The sequence below is a fragment of the Amblyomma americanum genome, chromosome 6, assembly GCF_052857255.1.
Source record: "Amblyomma americanum isolate KBUSLIRL-KWMA chromosome 6, ASM5285725v1, whole genome shotgun sequence".
Classification (NCBI taxonomy): domain Eukaryota; kingdom Metazoa; phylum Arthropoda; class Arachnida; order Ixodida; family Ixodidae; genus Amblyomma; species Amblyomma americanum.
In genome coordinates this window covers 2,629,853-2,652,168 of record NC_135502.1, presented here as the reverse complement: position 1 = coordinate 2,652,168, position 22,316 = coordinate 2,629,853, and the positions used below count along the sequence as shown (strand labels likewise).

Here is a 22,316-nt window from a genome sequence, read left to right as displayed (position 1 = left end):
ATTAGAGGGGTTTTGCAGCATAGTGTGTCCGCCGAGACAGACAGTGTGATCCTGCTCCTATATTTTGCTACAGTGAACCCAATATTGTTAGGAATTTTTGAAAATATGCGATGAAACACGCGGTGTATATATATATATATATATATATATATATATATATATATATATATATATATATATATATATATATATATATATATATATATATATATATTGGATTGATCATAGAAGGTAGTAAGCGTAGCAGGGGGCGGCAGAAGGTTAGGTGGGCGGATGAGATTAAGAAGTTTGCAGGCAAAGGGTGGATGCAGCTGGCAAAGGATAGGGTTAATTGGAGAGACGTGGCAGAGGCCTTTGCCCAGCAGTGGGTGTAGTAAGGCTGATGTTATATATATATATATATATATATATATATATATATATATATATATATATATATATATATATATTGGATTGATCATAGAAGGTAGTAAGCGTAGCAGGGGGCGGCAGAAGGTTAGGTGGGCGGATGAGATTAAGAAGTTTGCAGGCAAAGGGTGGATGCAGCTGGCAAAGGATAGGGTTAATTGGAGAGACGTGGCAGAGGCCTTTGCCCAGCAGTGGGTGTAGTAAGGCTGATGTTATATATATATATATATATATATATATATATATATATATATATATATATATATATATATATATATATATAGAGAGAGAGAGAGAGAGAGAGAGAGAACGAACAAGGTAAAGCAAATGAGGGGTCCGTTTGACAAACTTATTAAGGGCGCCAACAGTCACCGAAACCAAGGTGCATAGGGGAATGTTAATTTTTTTAATGTGTTAAAAAAAATTAACATTTAATGTGTTGGGGAGGAAGAAGAAGAGCGCTGCGAACGGCAGCATCTCTTGATCGAGCTCCTGTTTTTTTGAAATACTTTGTGCTTCTGTAGCCTTCAAGGCAACCTCGCCGTCCCAGGCGATGGCGGATGACCCGCCGCCTCTGCTGCCTTCTGTGGCTAGCAGTGTGAACTGCACAGATCAGCCTGGATGCAGTATGGATCTCCCCTCAGAGCTCCCGGGATCGTCCAGTTTCTCTGACTCGGATGACAGGAGTTCGACGGAGGCTACACCGAGATTGTGAGTCGGCGCCTGAAGAGGAAGCTTTCCAAAACCCCGACTGAGTGTGGGCCCAGTGTGTGTACGAAGCGGGCTAACAAGTCCATTGTGCCAGCGAAGATGCCTCACCAATCCAGTGTGAGCAAGAAAACAACCAACGAGGCCAATGTAAGTGAGCAATCTTTCACTTACACAATTTCATACATGCCTGTTGAGGAAGAGAATCTCAACTCCATCAACAGGCAGACTTTGACACTTCTTCTTGAACGACTGGTTCCGGGCCAAGTCAAAGAAGTGCGTATTAACGCAAGAAGGAATATCCTCTCTGTTGATGTCTCTAGCCGGGCAACCCTGGATAAGTTGAAGACCGTGTCTGTCCTTGGCAACATACGAGTCCGCTCGTTCTTCGCTCATGGACTTAACACTACTGCTGGTGTGATTTCTGACGTGGACATACAGATCAAGGATATGGACTTGGTGCAACTGCTATCAAGTTCTGTTCGCATAACTGACATCCATCGTTTCGGCAAATCACGGTGTGTCAAACTAGTGTTTGAGGGTACTACTTTACCATCGCATGTGAAAGTGGGTTTTGTGAGGCACCCAGTGCGTCCTTATGTGCCCCGACCGGTGCAGTGCCGAAAATGCCAGAAGATTGGACATGTAAGTGCTGCGTGTACGAGCACGAAAACATGTCCGCGTTGTGGTGGCGTGCACGATGGACCTACATGTACGATTGAGTCTCCAGTTTGTGCCAACTGCAAAGGTCCTCATGAGGCAACATCTAGGGAATGTCCGAAGGTGAAAACAGAGATGAAGATCTTGAAGAAAATGGTGAGAGACCATTCTACTCACCGAGAAGCAGCAATCGCAGTACGTCGCTCCAGGAGGAGGACACGAAGTCGGCAGAAGAAATTGAGCTCAGTAAATGACGTGTCAACACATCAGGAGGACCGAGACCGCTCTGCCGCGCAAAAGCCACTGCCTCCAGCTCCGCAAGAGCCAAGACTGACAACCCCCCAGGAGGACCCCGCAGAGTGGCCACTTCTACCATCGCGTACTGTAAGCTCTGTGACACGTCCGCCTGTGCGTCCGCCGGCTGTGTCGACAACAGATGATCAAATCAGGGCGATGCTGAAACAGCTGATAGGCACCTTACGGCTGATAATTGCTGGAGTGGACACGCCAATTGCTAAGGCTGCTGTCCAAATTTTAGATGCTATTGAACCGGTGCTTGCCACCCTTTAATAGCAGTCAAAATTATGGCTCTACCGTCGTCAGCACCCTCACTGCAGGAGAGAATCTCTCGATCGGCAGTATTACAATGGAATGCTCGAGGTCTGCGAGGCCGCCTAGCAGATCTCAGGCAGAGGATCTTCAAATACCGATTTCCGGTGCTTGTAATATGTGAGCCTAATATCACATCTCCTTTTCGACTGTCCGGTTATGAAAGTTTCCTCTCTGAAGCGGCTGGGCATTTGAGCAAGGTACTACTATGCGTCCGTCGTGACCTCACTTACGTTCGGCATCAAATTCCTGGGGGCAGTAGCAACGAGTATGTAGCAATCACTGTGACTTTGAATGGGCGCACAATCTCTGTTATAGGTGGCTACATACCACCAAGGGGTCGATTTGATGCCCTACGACTACAATCGCTACTTGACAGCGTTTCGGAACCCCATATAATAGTAGGAGATTTCAATGCGCATCACCACGGCTGGGGAAGCGCCGTTACGAACGTTCGAGGACGGGATATCGCCACGTTCATGAACAATGCAGGTCTCGTTTTGCTCAATGATGGCACGCCGACATTTCTACGCGGGACTACCTACAGCAGCTGCCTGGACCTTGCATTTGTATCCAGGCGCCTGTCATCGTTCGCAACGTGGTGTGCTGATATTGAAAGTTATGGAAGTGACCACATACCGACGTATGTGCAGCTACGGTGGTTTCACCGTCTTCCAAATGCCAAAATACGTTGCACCGACTGGAGTGCTTTCCGCATTGTTCTTGAAAAAACCTGTGGGAAACTCTCTGATCCAACAGATGTGGAACAGCGTATTATTTCGGCCATGCACGATGCAACACGCAATATCTCAGCGCCAAATTCCAGAGCACCGGTGGATGTGATCTACGCGCAGCTTCGGGCGATTCGTCGGCGCGCAGAAAGAAAATACCGGAGGACAAAGGATGTCTCGGATCTCCGGGCCTCTCGACGTGCCCAGAAGCAAATACAGCGCTATTGGGAGAACCTAGGCAAACAACGGTGGCGGTCATTTTGCAGCAGATTGGATCCCCGCAAACCACTCTCCACAATCTGGCACGTTGTTCGAGCACTGCCGACATTTCCCCAGCAGAAACACCCTTTCCGTGCATTGGCACTTCATGATAGACGGCAAGAACTAGAGGTGGCGGAGGATTTCTGCTCGAGAATTACCGGAAGCGCTTCTTTACCTCGGCAGCATCGATGTGCTCCCCCCACGATGGACGATCGACTGGACATCCCCTTCACAATTCAAGAACTGAAAGCAGCTCTTTCTGCTTGCACGCATCCTTCATCCCCAGGACCTGATGGAATAGCATACAATGCGCTTCGTCATCTAGGCCCACAGGTAATGGAAGCCCTCTTAACATTGTTCAACCACTCTTGGGCCTCTGCCACTGTACCACAGCAGTGGAAAAGAAGCCGCATTGTGGCCTTGCTCAAACCAGGGAAATCGGCACTCACATTATTATCCTACAGACCAGTAGCTCTGGCAAGTTGTATTGGCAAGACGATGGAGCGTATGGTGCTAACCCGTCTAGAATGGTTCCTTGAAAAACATGGGCTATACCCTTCCACAATGACGGGTTTCCGCAAAGGCCGGTCTGCCATCGACAGTGTAATTGATCTCGTGTCAACGGTAGAACATGAAAAACGCCGTCACAGGTTGACTGCTGCTCTTTTCCTCGACATAAAGGGCGCATTCGATAATGTTCAGCATGATGCAGTACTAAATGCACTCGAAGAATGTGGTATAGGCGGACGTCTACACAATTGGATTGCAAGCTATTTGACAAACCGGACAGTCTACATGGAGACTCTTGAAGGTGACACAGCAGATCATCATGTTGCTTGTGGTGTTCCTCAGGGAGGAGTGCTCAGTCCAACGTTGTTCAATCTCGTGCTCATTGGCCTTTTCAAACAACTACCGAAGACTGTTTCAATATCCGCCTACGCAGACGATATTTGCATCTGGACATCAAGTGTCACGCGTCCCCAAGTGCAAGCAAGATTGCAGCGTTCGGTGTCCATTACGTCTGCGTACTTGCGCCGTCAGGGGCTTGAACTTTCGCCAACTAAAAGCGTAACATTGGCTTTCACACGCAAGATAATGGCGTGGTATCCGGTCACAATCGATGGGCAAATTGTTCCATACGTAACACATCACAAATTCTTAGGTGTTACGATAGACCGTGACCTGTCCTGGACGAAGCACATTTCTGTGCTCAAGAAAAAGCTCGACAGCTTTGCAAGCATTGTGCGGTGTATGGCAGGAAAATGTTGGGGTCCCTCTGAGCGATCTTTACTACACGTGTACCAGGCGCTGGTAGTCGGCCTTCTCAGATACAGTGCACCCGTTCTCTCGGGGGTCAGACTATCAGGCCTGCGTGTGCTTGAAAGCGCGCAGGCTCGTGCTTTAAGAGTATGCTTGGGTTTGCCATGTAAAACTTCTACATGGGGCACATTTTATGAGGTCCGCGCCTGCCCAGCACGAATTTATTTCCAACAGGAGCCACTTCGTGTGCATTTGCGGCATCTGACCAGGCATCGTCATCACCCCCTGACTAACATTAGTGCGGTGCGTCCAGATGCAGCCTTTTCCAGAGCCCTTTGGATGCAGCGCAATGCGCTGCCTTCGAACTACGCGCCGCACCAGATTGCGGAGGTGCCACTTTGGGCAGTACCAAAACCATCTATACGGACAACAATCCCAGGGATAACAAAGAAAACGCACATTCCAACAGTCGGACTGAAACAGCTGGCGCTGTCATACATTACATCTATGTATACTAACACCCAGCATGTTTTCGTGGACGGATCCGTTACGACCACTTCTTCAGCTGCAGCGGTGATAGTGCCAGGAAATGCCTCATGTCACCGTTTCAGGCTCATGCACAAAACGTCCTCTACGACAACCGAATTGGCAGCCATACGAGAAGCCGTCCTTTATATTGGTCACCAGCCAGCGCAGCAATGGACTATATTCTGCGACTCGAGATCGGCATTACAGGTCGTACAAACTTATCTAAAACCAAGAGCATGCGAGCAGCTGGTTCAACAGATTGTGCTTTTGTTAGCCGAGGCTTTCCACCGCGGCCATATCATAAAGTTTCAATGGATACCGAGCCATTGCGGCATAGCGGGAAACGAGCGTGCTGACGCCGAGGCTCGGATGACACATAGTGATGGTGCTTTCATTGAGATAGCCTTTTCAAGATCAGACATTGGAGCCTTGTTGGCGCATTTAATGCAGGCGGCAATGCAGTCGCACTGGCATGATCCGAGTCATCAACAGGACCGCGTGTGTAAGCTTGACGCTGGCTCACGATTACATTTCCCATCTGTGGTGGTGCGACGTCATGGGACTTTACTCCACCGGCTACGGCTTGGCGTTGCCTACACCAAACACTATCTTCACAAGATCGGCATCGAAAGTAACCCAAATTGCGCACAGTGCAACACACCAGAGACTATTGGACACCTTCTTTGCGCGTGCCCGAAGTATACTTCTGAAAGAACAACATTGGAGGCGACCGTGAAAAACCTGGACTCTCGCCCTCTCTCTGAGGAAACTCTTCTGGGCGCAAGGACGAGACGTTCTGATTGGTGGCGTGTGACAAAAGCCCTGCTCAACTTTTTGTGTGAAACAGGCCTGGATACTCGTTTGTGACCGCCTGTGCACAACCTACATGGTTAATGACATGTGTCGGTGTTGTGTTGCAGACACCAGTTTTGAGTTTTATGTGTGTCCAGTAACCGCGATGCGAGCGCCAGCCAGTGTTGTGTGTGTGTGTGTGTGCGTGTGCATAGACATCACCCGTGAAACTCATTGTCTTATGCCATCATCAGCCTTCATTCACACTTTCCTTTTCCTCCTCTTCCCTTTCCCCTGTGTGGAGTAGCAGGCCAGGGCCCTGTTACCACCGGCCGACCTCTCCGCCTTTCTTTCATTAAAATTCCCTTTCTTCTTCTTCTTCTTTTAATGTGTTGTGCTTATCAGTGGGACAATAATACTTAAATTAGTCTATCGCTTGAAGAGAATTCCTTGTAAAGCAGCACAAAAAAACCCATGCCGTTGATGGGACCCGAACCCACGACCTCCGAATATCGCGTCCGGTGCTCTACCAACTGAGCTACGGCGACGGCTGTCCAATCTGCTGCTCTCCTGGGTATTTATGTTTACTGGATGTAAGCGAACCTTGAGAGTGTTCACCAGCGCCGCCCTCGCCCATAGCGGCGGACGTAGCACGTCCTGTAATACCGCGAGTGTGACGTAGAACGTCATCTAACGGCGAGTGCGGAAACTGTGCGAGAGCTCTCTTATGCTACCTATGGCATCAAGACTGCCAGAACCGAGACCCTCGTTAAGCTATTAGCAAACAAGGTAAAGGAAATAGGGCGCCCGTTTGACAAACTTATTAAGGGAGCCAACAGTCACCGAAACCAAGGTGCATAGGGGAATGTTAATTTTATTAATGTGTTGTGCAATTAGTGTTCACCAGCGCCACCCTCCCTATATATATATATATATATATATATATATATATATATATATATATATATATATATATATATATATATATATATATATATATATATATATATATATATATATATATATATATATGGTTGTGTATGTATGTGTGTGTGTGTGCGCGCGTGCGTGCGTGTGTGTGTGTGTGTGTGTCTGTGTGCGTGCGTGCGTGTGCGTGCGTGCGTGCGTGCGTGCGTGCGTGCGTGCGTGCGTGCGTGTGTGTGTGTGTGTGTGTGTGTGTGTGTGTGTGTGTGTGTGTGTGTGTGTGTGTGTGTGTGTGTGTGTGTGTGTGTGTGTGTGTGTGTGTGTGTGTGTGTGTGTGTGTGTGTGTGTGTGTGTGTGTGTGTGTGTGTGTGTGTGTGTGTGTGTGTGTGTGTGTGTGTGTGTGTGTGTGTGTGTGTGTGTGTGTGTGTGTGTGTGTGCAGGTTATCGACCACACGGCGGGCAGGTGAGCAGCCTGCCAAAAAGCAGGCTTCAGAGAAGCAAACAAACGGACAACAGCTAAATGCGGGGAAAACCCACCATAAGTGCTAAAAAGTTTTCTTCGCGATGGAGCACCAAGGCGGCTACGATAGCGTGAGAGCGAGGAAAAATGTGAGTCACTCGGTAGATGAACTGCAAAGCATGATCAATGAGCTAGAGAGGTGGAGAAGAACGGTGGGTCTAAAAATTTATATGCAGAAAACGAAACTAATGTTCAACAGTCTAGCAAGGGAGCAGCAGTTTGCAGTTGGTTGCGAGGTGCTACAAGTGGCAAGGGAATGCATCTACCACTTAGGGCACGTAGTGATCGCAGATCCGAATCACGAGAGCGAAATTACTAGAAGAATAAGAATGGTGTGGAGCGCATTTAGCAGGTTCTCTCAGATAATGAATGGCAGTTTACCAGTACCTTTCAAGAGAAAAGTATTTAACAGCTGTATCTTAACGGCACTTACCTATGGGGCAGAAACGTGGAGGCTATGCAGAAAAGGGTTCAACTTAAGTACATCACAGCGAGCTGTGGAAATGAAAACGATACGTGTAAAGTTAAGAGACAGGAAGAGGGCGGAGTGGGTCAGGGATCAATCAGGAATCGAACACGAGTTAATGACCTTCTAGTCGACATCGAGAGGAAGAAGTGGGCATGTAATGCGAAGGCGAGATAACCGATGCTCCTTAAAGGGCCACACAAAGGCGTGTTTCATCGTGTCTTTAAAATTCTTGCAGTATGTAGAGTACAGGCCGCCGAGCGTTCATGCCGCGTACGCGACCTCAAAAGCGAGCGGGAAATTTGCATTTTTTAAAATTCCCGCTTCCGCTCCTCGCGGCGAGGGGCGGTGGCGTGCTTTCGCGCGAAACCTGGCATACGACGTCACGCCGTGCAAGTTACGATAGCAGCCGGGGGTTAGCATTAGTTCACCGGGCCAGATTCTTTCAGACGTCACGCAGCTACCACGGCCGCGGACACTCCGCGCGCCCCGGCAGCCGGCAGACGTAGGGAAGAGCCGAGCGGGTGTGGCCGCCGGAGGAGCGCGACGTTTTCGTGTGCGAAAATTGAGAGGGAAAGGCGCGTAGACGGGGAAGCTCAAATTTTTACATAATATAACTCGCCTTCCACAAAACGCATCAAAATAATGCTTGCTGGAGAATATTTGCGAAGCAGCGTCTTTTAACGTCCCAGGCATGCCGCAACTTTATTGAGAGCCCCTTTCCGGGGCCCTTTAAGTGTAAAAGACTGGATTCCAAGGGAAGCAAAGCATAGTGGGCGGCATTCTGCTGGGTGGGCGGATGAGAGGAAGAAGTTTGCGAGGATAGGGTGTCCGCAGCTGGCACAGGACAAGGTATATTGGAGAGATATGGGAGAGGCATTTGCCCCGCAGTGGGCGTAGTCAGGCTGCTGATGGTGATGATAGTGTGAGACGAAATTTCGTGATTCACGCTTTGTTTGGATCTCTATGATAACGCAAGAACCTGTTCCAAATGAACTGCGCTGTGAAAATATGATCGACAGTGTTTGCCACCACCCGAAGCATAGAGAAAAGCAGCTGCCATGCAGGTGCGGCAGCAGAGCTTACCATTGGCACCGTCGCCCCCAAAGGAACGCTTACATCACGACGTGCCAGTCAGCAGAAAATGGCCGCGTCCGAGTACGAATCTCGAGTCTGGTCTATAGAAAGCCCTGATTTGAGGCTATGATCATGGTGCTGCCATCCAAGTGGGGGTTGTTTTTTTAAGGAAGAGCTGTTAAAGGCCCGTTCTTTCGGTTGAGCGTCGTTGTAATAGTAGTTGACGGAGTAAACGGACGGCGGTAACCACGGTAACCATCCCGAAGGGTGGTTACCGTGGAGGGAGGAGAACAGGGGATGCCCTGGCGCCACTCTTGTCGTCATTAGAGCGCATCATGACAACGTGTCATGCTCAGTGGTCCCAACCCAGTCCCTCTTTCTAGTAATTAGTACGCTGCTTGGATACCCTCGGGGTACAGTTGCATAGTCTCCGTGTGTCAGAATCGGGCATTGGTCCGACACCTCGAGCACATCTGCTGCCACTTCTCCGATCAGAAGGCATTCTCCGTGACTCTCAAGGATTGAGAGAGAAATGCTACTTGAAGAGCGAATATGTCGGAAAAACAAGAAGAGGAGTCTATAACGGCGTATACCTATATTTTCACAGCTCCAAAATTCTTTCCGTCAATACATCGCGAAGTGAAAATACCGCAACAGGAAGCTCGAGTTACAAAAGTGTAACTTTCGTTTATTGAAATTGAAAGGGACGAAAACAAGGTTATTTTTTGTTTTGTTTTTTTGCCAGGTAGAATCAAACATTCGTAGTATCAGGGTGGCTACATGTTGCTGAGCAGAATGGCTACAAGGGGTAAAGCGCACATGATGGCGCAGGCCCTGTGGAGCCGTTTCCTGCCGTCGTACAAGCACGTGGAGGAAGCCATCAAGACAGGCGCCATCGAAGACGTGCGCTACGTGCACTCGACCTTCGGCTACCCGATGGGCAGCCTCAGCCGCGTCTTCCGCAAGGACTGCGGGGGGTCGGTGCTCCTCACGCTGGGCAGCTACACCGCCAACCTCGTGCTGCAGGCGTTCGGCGGCGAACGACCCGTGAAGATCAGCGCATACGGTGAACTCGCCCCAGAAGGTTTGCGTTTGCCAGACTATAGAACCAGGTGCTTCAGGGAAGACTAAGTAAAGAAACCGAATGGAGGGTGCCGCAATTGCATGGCTGTCTGAAATTTAACTGCAAGAAATATTCTTATCTTATGTACACAGGCACTTAACGAATGTGCTGTAGTTTATTTAACCTATACCTAATACCGCGTTTGAAAATTGCGCAAAGCTTTGATTTGTTTGTTGTGTAGAGTTTAACGTCCCAAAGGAACTCGGGCTATGAATGGGCCCGTAATGAAGAGCTCCGGAAATTTCCAACACCCGGGATACTTTAACGTGCACTGACATCGCACAGTACACGGGCCTCTAGTATTTCACCACCATCGAAATGCGACTGCCACGCCGGGATCGAAGCCGTGTTTTTCGGGCCAGCAGCCAAGCACCATAATTAGAGAGCCACCGCGCAGAGGTGCATAGCTTTGAAGGAAAATAAAGTAGCATTAAAAGTTTTCTAGTGCAATACTTTTTGCCAAGACGCGCAGCCGGCTCGTGCGTGGTGTTATAAAACGCATAATTCCACTGAAGAAAATTTATTCGAGATCCATCAGGCTTTCAAGGGGGTACAACAAGCATAGCTCGCTCGGTTGCGAACCAAACGTTCAGTCATGGCTAAAAGCAATCTACAAATTTCGTGCAATCAAGAGTAAAAGTATGTAAACGTTTGAACGCAGTTGACCTGAGTAGATGTGCGAAAGCGAGTTCAGTCTGGTTGGATCACGGTTTCGCTTTGCTGTGTCTTCGTAACGTCTGGCGACGATTTGAGTTCGATGGCAGTGAAGGGTGGTTTATTGGGACGTGGGAAGCCCCTGTGATGAAGACGCGTGCACGAGTAATCGGTGAAGCAGCGGGGTGACAGCCAGCCGCCTCAAGAACTTCGTCGTTGGCGTCGGCGCATAATCGCCGTCTTTATTCAAGTAGTATTAATTCATGAATACGACGATGTGCGGTGCACAGCGCGAGAGTGATCGACTGCGGCGATAGCATACTGCTTTCGAGCAGTGGCCAGCGGCGCTGATCTGTTCGCACCGCTGCGAGGTCGAACCCAAGTCATGGCACTATTTATTTTATTTATGTATGTTTTGGACAAGGTCAACCTCAAGGTAAAGCTCCACACAAACTCGGTGAGCCGGTCTGACCGCGTGAGTTTGTGCTTTTACACTAAAACAACGTACTGGGTGCACTAGCTGCCAACATACACCTGCACGAATAACCAGAGGTTTATTTGACTTGAACGCAGCAAGAACAATATCGAAAAATATACCTCTAATTCGCCGTTATCTCTAGCTACTTTTCCGACAGCGCACTATTCATCATAATCATCCTCATTACGCCAACTGCAAGACAAAATCCTCTTGAAATGCCTCTCCAAATAATTCTACAGGTCATGTCCTGTGCCAGCTGCCGCCACCCCATACCGGCAAAATTCTTAATCTCATTTGCCACCTAACTTTTTACGTCCACCTGCTGCTTTTTCCTTCTCTTGGCATCCACCCTGTTGCCCTTAAGGACCGACCAGCGGTTACCTTGCCTTCGCAATACATGCCGTTGCCCAAGCCCATTTCTTCCTCTTGATTTCGACAAGGATGTCATTAACCCGCGTTTGTTCTCTCATCCATTCTGCCCTCTTCCTGTCCTTTAACGTTACATCTATCATTTTGGCTTTGCATTGCTCGCTGCGTTGTCCTTAACTTACGCTGAACCTTTTTCGTTATCCTGCATGGTTTTGCCCCATAGGTGAGTTCAGGTAAGATACGTTTGGTGTATACTTTCCTCTTGAAAAATATTGGTAAACTGCCATTGAGGACACAATTATATAGCTGTTAATTACCGGTCTTTTAAGATGAAAAACAAAGTACCAAACTGAATGTGATACAAAGATGTCACAAAATAAGAAGCAGCGGCGTCAAGCGAACTGTCCTCTAATTTCCCAAAGGAGCGAATTGCTTATTTACTGCTCCTGGCACGTACCCGTTTCTTTTTTTTCCCTTCCAGGAGTTGACCAGGCAGACGCCGTGGTAATGGAGTTTAGCGGAGGCAGGCTGGCCACGTTTGCGCTATCGGGCGTCGTGAAGCTACCGGGAAGGGGTGAGATCGTCGGCACAAAAGGCACCATAACGGTAAGAGCGCGAGCCGTTAAATGTCGAAGTCGTCCAGATGGCACTTTAGGGGCCTCACGTATACAAAACGCAAATATTTGCCTACATGTCGCCTACATTCTGAAGATAACGGCGCGTAACGACGTTCGTAATGCATAAATTTGCTATTCCGTGGATAGTCACATCCTGCCGCTTGCTGGGCGTTACTAATATTCCGTCATCTGTCTCGGTCTGGATGCGCAACAAACGAATGGACATCTTTCTATTCATGGGCACTCATATTAACTTGCATTAACGAATATAAAAACTATTCCTATACCATGCAAACGCATTAACTTAGCTTCTTACTTGTGCAGGCTGCAGAAGCAACAAACCAATGCCGACTACCTGTCTCCATATTCTTTTCCCGTCATTTTTGTACGCAGTATAAACACCTACTGTGGACAGTTGAGATGAGAGCAGGTCTTATAACGCCTGTATTTTTGCCCACCCCTCCCCACAGTTGCACGATCCGTTCCATGCGCCTACGTGCGTCGAGGCTCCCAGCGGAAAATTTGAGATGCAGCTTCCGCCGACCACCGTGGCGCACAACTTTCCCAACACAGCCGCTATGCGGTACGAGGCGGAAGAAGTTCGGCGCTGTCTGCGGGAAGGTAAGCGAGCGATAGCTGGGCACACGAAACAACCGCGACGAAGTAAAACGTCCTCCTGGATTCGAGTTTTTCTGGAGGCTTCCTTTATGTCTTTGTTTTCTGTCCCAATGTTAGAAGCGATGTTCTTACTGAACTAAAAATTATTGACCGTGGTGTCAAAACCAAAGATCAAGACGAACGTGCAGGAGCTCTGCTTTTTCTTCTTGCGGTCTCCTGGAGATGAGATTTCATTCACGTACGCATTAACATAGAGCAGCCAACACACATATTTAACATACATAAGGCAAGAACACACTCTGAAGTCCAGTTGAGGATACCGTGGACGCTGTTACTGAGAGCCGTCATACGACCGTTTTTTGTGCGGATTCCGCAAGCACGCCGTTCGCACGTTTTCGGCCTCCGGGCGGACGTGGGGTGTTGTATGATCAATTTGCTGCTAGCGAGCGAGCCGAACGGTTTCAGCGTTCCCATTGGCGCTTCCGGCAGTGCCTCTCGTCTAATCGCGTGCAGTGGTGCTCGCATTGTTTGTAGCAAAACACGCAGATATCTTGCGGCAGAAATTGCCCGTATTAATTGCAGCGTACTCGAGACATCCGTTGCGTCAATGTTTTTTAGCTGCGGGATTTTCTTCGAAGGTAAATGATGTCCAGCGAAAGGGGGTGAACCGGGCAATAGCGGCAGTAAAAACCAATGGGCTCCTGGAATGAGGGCCCACCCAAACATTCTACACATTAAACGTTTTTTCCTCTCTGTCTCTCGGCTGTGGTGGCATCGATATCGATGCGGCCGACCCTGACAGCCGCGAACTAATTCTCGACAAAATATTGCAACATCGTAGGCGAGCCTGATCAGCTGAAGCCATGTCATGGGAAAGGATACGGATTTGCACCATTTCTATCGATTAGACTGAAAAACGCGTCACGTCCCAATCGCGTACTCATACTCGTTCGATCGCTGTGTGTTCTCACAACCGTCCACGATCTCGACCCCAAAATAACAGAAGGCTCCCTCCTCTGAAATTTATGCTTCCCCCACGAATTCAGAACGACGACGCGATTCTTACTGCGAATTCTCGATCGGGCCAGGCTGCAATACAAGCTACTACAACCGTCCATAATCACAACCAGATAGTCACATTTTGCAGATAGTTCAGGTGACATGCTTAAAGTTTTTAGTCAGTTATTCAAACTTGCACACTCCAGTGTTCTTTGTATTGCTGGCGGAGAAAAAAATCATTGCACTTGCAGCCTTTCCCAAGCATTTGCACAGCAGTTGCCACTGTAATATGTAAACGGCCGCCTCACTGGCTCCCTATTTACTCTTACTGCAAAATGAATGCTTATATATTTAATCTATATTCGTGTGTCTGAATTGTGCATGCATTAAGAATTAACATTTTAGCACACTGCTGTCAAACACAAATGCAAATTCAGATGAGAAATTATGATGTTTCCAACCGTTTGGAACAGGTATAATAAGCTGTAATTACTGTAGCTCTGCATTCCACAGAACAGTGACAATGCAACAATAGTGATTTATTTTTGTCGTGTTTTTCAGGCTATTATAAAATCCAAAATATAAATAGCACTGTGTGGCTGCGAAGGGGCTTAGACGCGCATCCCTCGGCTAATGTGCATGACTCTGTACTGCAAAGTGACAGCGGGCCATCAGGCCGTCCTTTAGCATTCTTTCCTGAGCTCATATTGCAGTAGCACAAGCTAGAATGAAGCATTGAAAACAAGTATGGGAAGTTGTGCTGAAGGCCATGTCATTGTTGTCATGCACAAAACAAGCTGGAATATACTATGTGCTACTCCAAACACTTCTCAAATGCCGGTGTGAACACAACATAAAGTGGGTGCCTTTGTATTGCATAAAAGTCTATACATGCCATGCTAATTAATTTAAACAATGAGATGTTGTAGCCACTACACCGGATTACAGGTAGAAGAAATGCAAGAACAAATTTGGAGGGTTTACATGGCAACGGCTCCTGGCTTAGGCTGGGAAAGATTACTTCGTATAGTCAGGAAAACAGGATACAGTGAACATATCTGGTTATCTCGAGCAAACACTAACATCTAAATCAGAATTTTTAAAATTAGATTTACGGTACGAGAGCTATGATGTCGAACAATAATATGAAATTTAAAATAAGACACGTAAGTATTTGACAGGCACATGTGCATATATTATCTGATACAACTTTAAAAAGAAACGTTAAAGTGTTATTTTCCCTCATCAGTAAAATGTAGAATGGCTGAATGAACAGGTGACCAGTTCCCAAGCTAGTAAGCAAAAGTGAGCATTGATAACTGTTAACTGGCGTTCGTACCCCCTAAAATATGTTGAATTTTATAGTGTGCTGTTTGTTGCTGGCTATGAACATCTTCAGAAAAATATACCATATCATTACCAGTCTGGTTCTCAAGGAAAGAAATTAACTGAGGCATCGATAGGTATCAGAAACTTGGAAAAGACTAATATGAAGTTTGGATCCAGTTTAGAGCTATTGGATGCAAGTTAAAGCAGGAGAAAATCAGCCTTACATAAATAAGTGAATCACATTCTTTTTCAAAGCCACCAAAAAAACCGTCGAGTGGTATGTTACAGTCAAGGTGAAAGTCGTAAAAAACAAGAGCAAGTTGGCTATAGCAGGAATGTTTTCTAAAAGCTTGCCAATTTGGATGAAACGACTTAATGGGCCAAAACAATCTAGCAGGGCAAGAGTACGAAATGTGTTTGGTGGTCTGCAGTATGTGCCATTTGCACAAATAGGGCCAAATGTGCTGGGTGATGAGGGGTAAGACACATACAGGGGCCAAGCTATGCTGGGGCAGGAAACTACCTACACAGCGTGCACTATATATGCGTACACCCAGCTTCCTGCCCTGTTGTTGCTTCCTGCAAGTTTCACAGAGCTTGATCTGATTGTACTATCGAGTGAACTGGTGGCAAGTTGGCACGTCGAACGCCCGCTAAGGGACGAGGACGACAGGGAAAGCATTGCTATCCTGTTCAGTGATGTTTTTCCCGCCGTCTTTGTTCTTAACGTACTTTTACCAGCTCCACAAAGCTTATTTTGCAATCTGCTGTTTAAAACTGGTGTCAGGTAAAGCCAATCGTTATTCTTCAAGCAATAAACTGCTGTGCCATAAAACGCATCCTTCTAATCATCTTTCATAATTTGCGAAGACAAATGTTCTTTTTTAGTCACGTAAATAGCACAGCGTAATTGCTTGTGGCATCATCAAAACTAAAAAAAATAGCCATAACTTCATGTATACAGCCATGCCTCGTTAGTAAAGGCCCTGTTAATACGGGCTCAAATTCTCCACAGTTTTTCTGGGGACAAAACTTTTTCAACGCACTCACACTTCGTTAACATGAAAAGTTGCTGATCAGAGTGGACACAGTGAGAATGCATAGAGCCCATTGTGCAAGTGTTCTTGTCGCATGCTAATGTGCACAGTGGAAAGATTTAATACTTTGAATTTGTGCAGATAAATCCAACACTGCCTGAATCATATACCTTTCTTACGAACTGGAATTGCCATCACACTGCCTGCCCCACTGTCTGCACAGAATTTTATGTTGACCTGTGAACAGCCGGGCACACCGACTTCTGCTCACTTGCTTTCTGGTTGCCAAAGCAGTTTTGTTTTTGGCGTAAAAATCATTGACATGGCCCGGTGACTCATATCATGGCGTAGATTTCTCTTTCCACAAAATGAATTAAGCTGCTTAAAAATAATATTACAGAGCTGCTTGCTTACGTTCTAAACTCACAGATGCCTATTCGCAGCTCAAAATGCTAACTTAACGCATTTTAAACAGAGTACACCGGGGATAAAAAGTAAAATGCAATACTCCGGTTTCAGGCATGCACGGTAAGGAGCAAGGGAATGGGCTCAAATTAAATATGATCTACCTCGAAAGGTCAGCGGTTTCATTGATACTACTGGACTCTCAGACACGGGGCAACAGCGCTTAGCACACTTTAAAGAACTGACATAAGCTTTGTTATTGTAGTTTTGGAATGTGTGCAAGTATGGCGCTGTCATGAGCACACAAATATGTAAATGAATAAGTGTGCCACAAAATCTAGCAGATCATTGAGGAAAGTGCAAATATGCATATATGTCTGAGAAAATAATTTTTGCACTTGTAAAGTGCAAGCAGGGTTAAGGAAATCTGGGAACCGTTTTACACTGCCGACACAAAGCTGATTGTGCCCACCATCGCTGTCATTGAGCAGGCGAGTAATCTTGTCCGTAGCAAGCAATCACAGGCAAATGAAGGTAACAGATAGGCGTGTGCATGTGCATCGATGACATCTTCTTCTCAGGCCTTCGAGAATGTCTTTTTAAACAGACTGTTGCGGCTGACCCAGGGAACACTGCTGAACAACTTCTTAACGCTTATTTAATAAAGCCGAGTTTGCGAGCTGCTCTGCAGCAAAAGCGTTGTGAACACATCACCCAACTTTGTACCGCTTATCGTCCCATCGAAAGGGACCGAGAGAAAAATCAACGAAACACGCTGTCATGGCCCATGAAGCGCTTCAAGATCACTGCTCCTGATAGATTGCAATGAAAACCAAGATCCCACTCAACTTCATATTGTGCAGCATTTGTCTAATATTTCCTAATACTGACTTAACACCCTTATGCAAAAAGACAAAAACAGCGATCGCAATGGTTTTATTCCTTTTTTTTCATCAAGACTCGCTTATGCACAAATTACTCTATGGACAGTTATGATCGGGAAAAAACTACGTATATCGGTGGCTGCGTTGAGAAGCATAAGCTGCTGCAGCATTTTTTTGTGTGTAACATCAAGTGAAATGCTCATGAATAACAAACACTTGAGTTGGTACTTATTAGGGATCTGCACACTGAGAACCAACCGGGATTTAACTGCTGCAATGATTCTTGTTTGTAATCGCGTAATATCATGTTGTCACAACCTAAACCGAAATGGCTAATGGAAGTGTTCAGTCACTCATTCATCGTGCAAATATTCATTCCAGACTTATGTCCTCACAGCCGGCAGGAAATAAAATGAAATGACGCTCCCGGAGATACATTTGCACTGCACAGCGATGTTGTCACACAGGTTACACAGTGCCGCCGGCCAGTCATCCCGAGCACCCATCATCACTAAACGCACTGAATGAAGCACCAAGGCGCACAAGGTGGGCGACGTCGCTGTTGTCGTAGCAGAAAACAGTCCGACGGCCATGCAGCCAAGAAAGTGTCACGTCGCACACAAGGCAGTTCTCAATTACAGTGCCTGCACGAATCCCGATCGCAGTGATACGTAGAAGAAACAACGTCGTGTGATCGCTTCGGTCGCGATCACTGCAATCATCGCAACGAATGCGACTAGCTGCACAGCGCCACGTTCATTTCAGCATTAGGGAAAAATTATCGGCGTGCGTAGTGAGCTTTCGCAGGTGCGCATTTCGCTGCCTATACGTACAGGCACTCGCTTCGATCGCGATCACTTTAACTACGCGAACACTTGTCACTGCGCTATGCAGCTCATGCACGCAAAAGAAATTCACCGTGAGCAGCTGTTACTCGCCGCTGTCCGAGATGATCTTCGCAAGAATCAGGAACGCTTGCAACAACGACAAAAACCTCCAAATAAACACTTCGTGGCACCGCCACCGCGTAGGTCTTGCGTCGGTTTCAAGTGGCGCTCTGTCAACTCGCTCAGCGTAGATGATTACGGAATTCAAGTAGGGGAACTATCGCTCACCGCTGCTGCACGCGGCGAAGTTCGCACTCGCTCTGAGCACTCGTTATGTGAACAGGTGGCCGATATAATATGCCTCATAGCTGCTACTGCCTATGCCTCGATCCCCGGATCAATCGACGGACGGCCATCTTGCCCCGGCCGAAGCAAGGTAAAGGGGCCTGAAACATCGCGTAAAAAGCAGCCAATAGCTGCAATCCGGTCGCCGGCCGGACCCGCATATCCGCACAAAAGTTATAGTTGAACCAACTTTCGCCCCGGTCGCCGGACCGGCTGGACTGTGCGGTCTGTCGTGCGCATGCCGTGCAGAAAGAGCGAAAAACGATCGTACAATGGCGCTAAAGCCGCCAGTAGAATCAAGCGAGCAATGCAAACAGATGCAACAGTGCAGATGCAGTGCTTGGCGGGGAAGGAGCTGTGGATGGTGGATATAGGACCGTTCTTGAACACATAGAGTTAAGCACTTCGACGCATATGCAATCCTGTAGCCGGGGCTTATTGTACCGACTATGTGATTTCCAGCATTTAGGGCACCAGTGCTGGCACCAGTGCTGGCACCAAGTTAATTCTGATTCTCGTTTAAAATCACTTAGTTGCCTGAGAGTAATATCTGCGTGACCGCTTTATTTCTATTATTGACTGATATTTATGCCGACAACAGTTGTCGGGTGAGCTAGTATGAATTGTGTTACACGCAACAATCACATGGCCTCCTTTCCTACGACTATTACTACTGTTGAGAACCTAAGAATTCGGTCAGAGCAGACAAGCAACCATGCAGCTGTCCGTCTAATGGTTTTATGGGGGTTCAACTTCCCAAAGCGACTCAGGCTTTGAGAGACGCCGTAGTGAAGGGCTCCGTAAATTTCGACCACCTGGGGTTCTTTAACGTGCACTGACATCGCACAGCACACGGGCCTCTAGAATTTCGCCTCCATCGAAATTCGACCACAGTGGCCGGGATCGAGCCCGCGTCTTTCGGGCCAGCAGCCGAGCGCCATAACCATTCAGCCACCGCGGTGGCCATTCGTCTAATGAAACACACTGAAGTTTAACAGCAGTTAAACCATTAAGAACTTTTATCTCCCACTCTCTGCCATCTAATTCCAACATTCTTCCGGTACAGCGGAGGAGCTGACTTGAAAGCTAACGCCGAATAATGCACCGAAAACATCAAAACAAAACCGTATGTATGTACTGAAAAAAATGCATTCTCAGAGCTCTGAACTATATTCGAACCACTACCGGCGTAAACTAAACTGAGCAGGTGTGGCACCAGCACCTGGAAAAAAAAATGGTACCCGCCGCGGTGGCTGAGTGGCTAGGGAGCTCGGCTACTGATCCGGAGTACCCGAGCTCGAACCCGACAGCGGCGGCTGTGCTTCGGTACAGGCGATACTCTAAGGCACCCGTGTGGTGTGCGATGTCAGTGCACGTTAAGATCCCCAGTTGGTTCAAATTATTCCGGAGCCCTCCACTACAGTACCTCTTTCTTCCTTTCTTCTTTCACTCCCTCCCTTATTCCGTCCTACTGATCCGCAGTTGCCGGGTTCGAACCCGACCACGGCGGCTGCGTTTTCATGGAGACAAAACGCTAAGGCGCCCGTGTGCTGTGCGATGTCAGTGCACGTTAAGGATCCCCAGGTGGTCGAAATTATTCCGGAGCCCTCCACTACGGCACCTCGTTCTTCCTTTCTTCTTTCGCTCCCTCCTTTATCCCTTTTCATACGGCGCGGCTCAAGTGTCCAACGATATATGAGACAGATACTGCGCCTTTTCTTTTCCCCCAAAACCAATTATTTTATATTATTATTATTATTATTATTATTATTATTATTATTATTATTATTATTATTATTATTATTATTATTATTATTATTATTATTATTATTATCACGGCGCGGTTAAGGTATCGTCCGATATGTGAGACACATACTGCGCCATTTCTTTTCCCCCCCCCCCAAAAAAAAACAATTTTCAGCCGTCGCTAAGCTGACCGATATATTTTGACTGCTCTTCGTAGCATAGATTGCTCCTCTAAATATAGAACCAATCAGTACAGAGATTACACATGCCGCCAACTTAAGAACGCTAGCAATGTCCGAGTGAAGCCACAATGCCTATCACACTAATGCACAGGAAAGAGCAAAATTGTTATCAACACTGCTGTCGCTTTTTTTTTTCTACGTCTGGTACGTTCATTTCACTGACCACATGTAGAGGGGCGGTTGCGCTATAGTGCCTTCAAAACCTGGAACGAAATGCGAGCTTGTCGCCCGAGTACAGGAACTCTGGAATAGTCTGTAACGGCAGCCTAATTATTCGTCTGCACGCAAATGCGAGAAGGCAGCCGAACGCGTTAAGGCCGATGAACAAAAGCTGGCGAACACCTTTTAACAGAGCCGTGCTTTGCCCGCCATAGAAAGTGCTTCACTGGTACACCCAAACATTTCTTGCCAACGCATTCTCTCTGTTGCGAGACAGACTACTTTTTAATGCAATAGTCCTACTAGGCGTCTTTTCCGATTTCGGGCATCCAAACGTCCCTGAAGCCTTCTTTGTAGTAGGTGGCCCACATGTCCACCGGGTTGTGGACAGGCCTTCACTGGATGAATGTCTTGAAGGTAAATGAAGGTAAATGCTTATAGTAAAGACCTTCAACTGAAATGCCTTTAAGTCAAACGCCTTAAGGGGAAAAGCCTTATGGTAAAGGCCTTGAGGATGAAGGCTTTCATGGTAAGTGGCTTCTTGGCAAAGGTCTTTATGTAGAAGGCCTTTATAGTAAAGGCCTTTACGTCAAATGCCTTTATCATGTAGAGAAGTTAAGTGCCCACCGTAACTAATGCTACTGCACGGTATTCCACGCCTAACCGTGCTAAACAATCTGCTTTTTTTCTGTCACAAATCTCTACCCGCGATGAATTAGTGGTGAGGATGAGTTTTTTTCAATCGACCTCAACCTACTGTCTGTACAGAAATTTCTGCTCGCTGGCACCAAACGCTTTCTTTTGTATAAGGAAGCGGATGATCGTGTCCGAGAGTTATTTCAGGGCTTTGATTTAAAATCATTTATAAACAATCGAGAGTGAGATTTACTTAATCAGTTCATTTCTTCATTTTTTTCCCAACAGGTCTTCTTGAAAGTCCAACGATGACCCATAAGGATTCAATGCTGATAGCGGAAATGCTTGACGAAATATTGAAGCAAGTTGGTGTCAAGCATTAGGCCGGCAACAGCCTCAGGCAGTACTCGTTACATTCCATTATACTAATGCTGAGTGGCAGCTGTTTATTTCTAGGCCAATAAACGCTAGCTGCAAACCTTTATTTTGTGGTTTTCATTGTTGCGGCATTCGTCCACAGTTCTTGAGTCTTGCCGTTTTGCTATACAAAACGCTTACCTGCAACGCTTGCCGCTCTAAGAGGCCTTACTTAGGACACGAAGTCTGTCAGAAATGAACTTATCAATAGTCAGTAAAAGTAAGCACGGATGTTGCAGTCAGGATTATATCCTCAAGAAACCAAGAGTTTGAAGGTTCGCTTGTACAACTACTAAGGCAAGGAAAATGGAAATAAAATTAGCGAATAATTACTCAGATTTTTTCAGCTCTAGAAACTATTGGTTCTAAAATGAGTACAATTTTCGATCGTCCAACTCGGACACCAATCCGCCTTTTTCGCAAGAAGTGGTGCCCTCTGGGGAGTGGCCGAAATTCCCCTGCTACGGGTTGAAAACAAACCCACGTG

At 47.0% G+C, this 22,316-nt stretch overlaps 1 protein-coding gene across 3 annotated transcripts in view; it reads left to right on the top strand.

The window, feature by feature from the left end:
* LOC144136193 (trans-1,2-dihydrobenzene-1,2-diol dehydrogenase-like) overlaps positions 1 to 21,896 on the top strand; it is a 47,923-nt gene extending 26,027 nt beyond the window's left edge. For 2 of the 3 annotated variants that reach the window (XM_077668277.1, XM_077668275.1), the window contains 4 exons: positions 9,776 to 10,028; positions 12,050 to 12,174; positions 12,656 to 12,806; positions 21,701 to 21,896. In XM_077668277.1, the coding sequence (XP_077524403.1) occupies positions 9,776 to 10,028; positions 12,050 to 12,174; positions 12,656 to 12,806; positions 21,701 to 21,795 (624 nt within the window). In that variant the 3' untranslated portion in view covers positions 21,796 to 21,896. Of the gene's footprint in view, positions 1 to 9,775; positions 10,029 to 12,049; positions 12,175 to 12,655; positions 12,807 to 17,838; positions 18,011 to 21,700 lie in introns of those variants that run through there. The other variant, XM_077668276.1, reaches the window with a different exon arrangement.
* Positions 21,897 to 22,316: the final 420 nt, after the last annotated feature.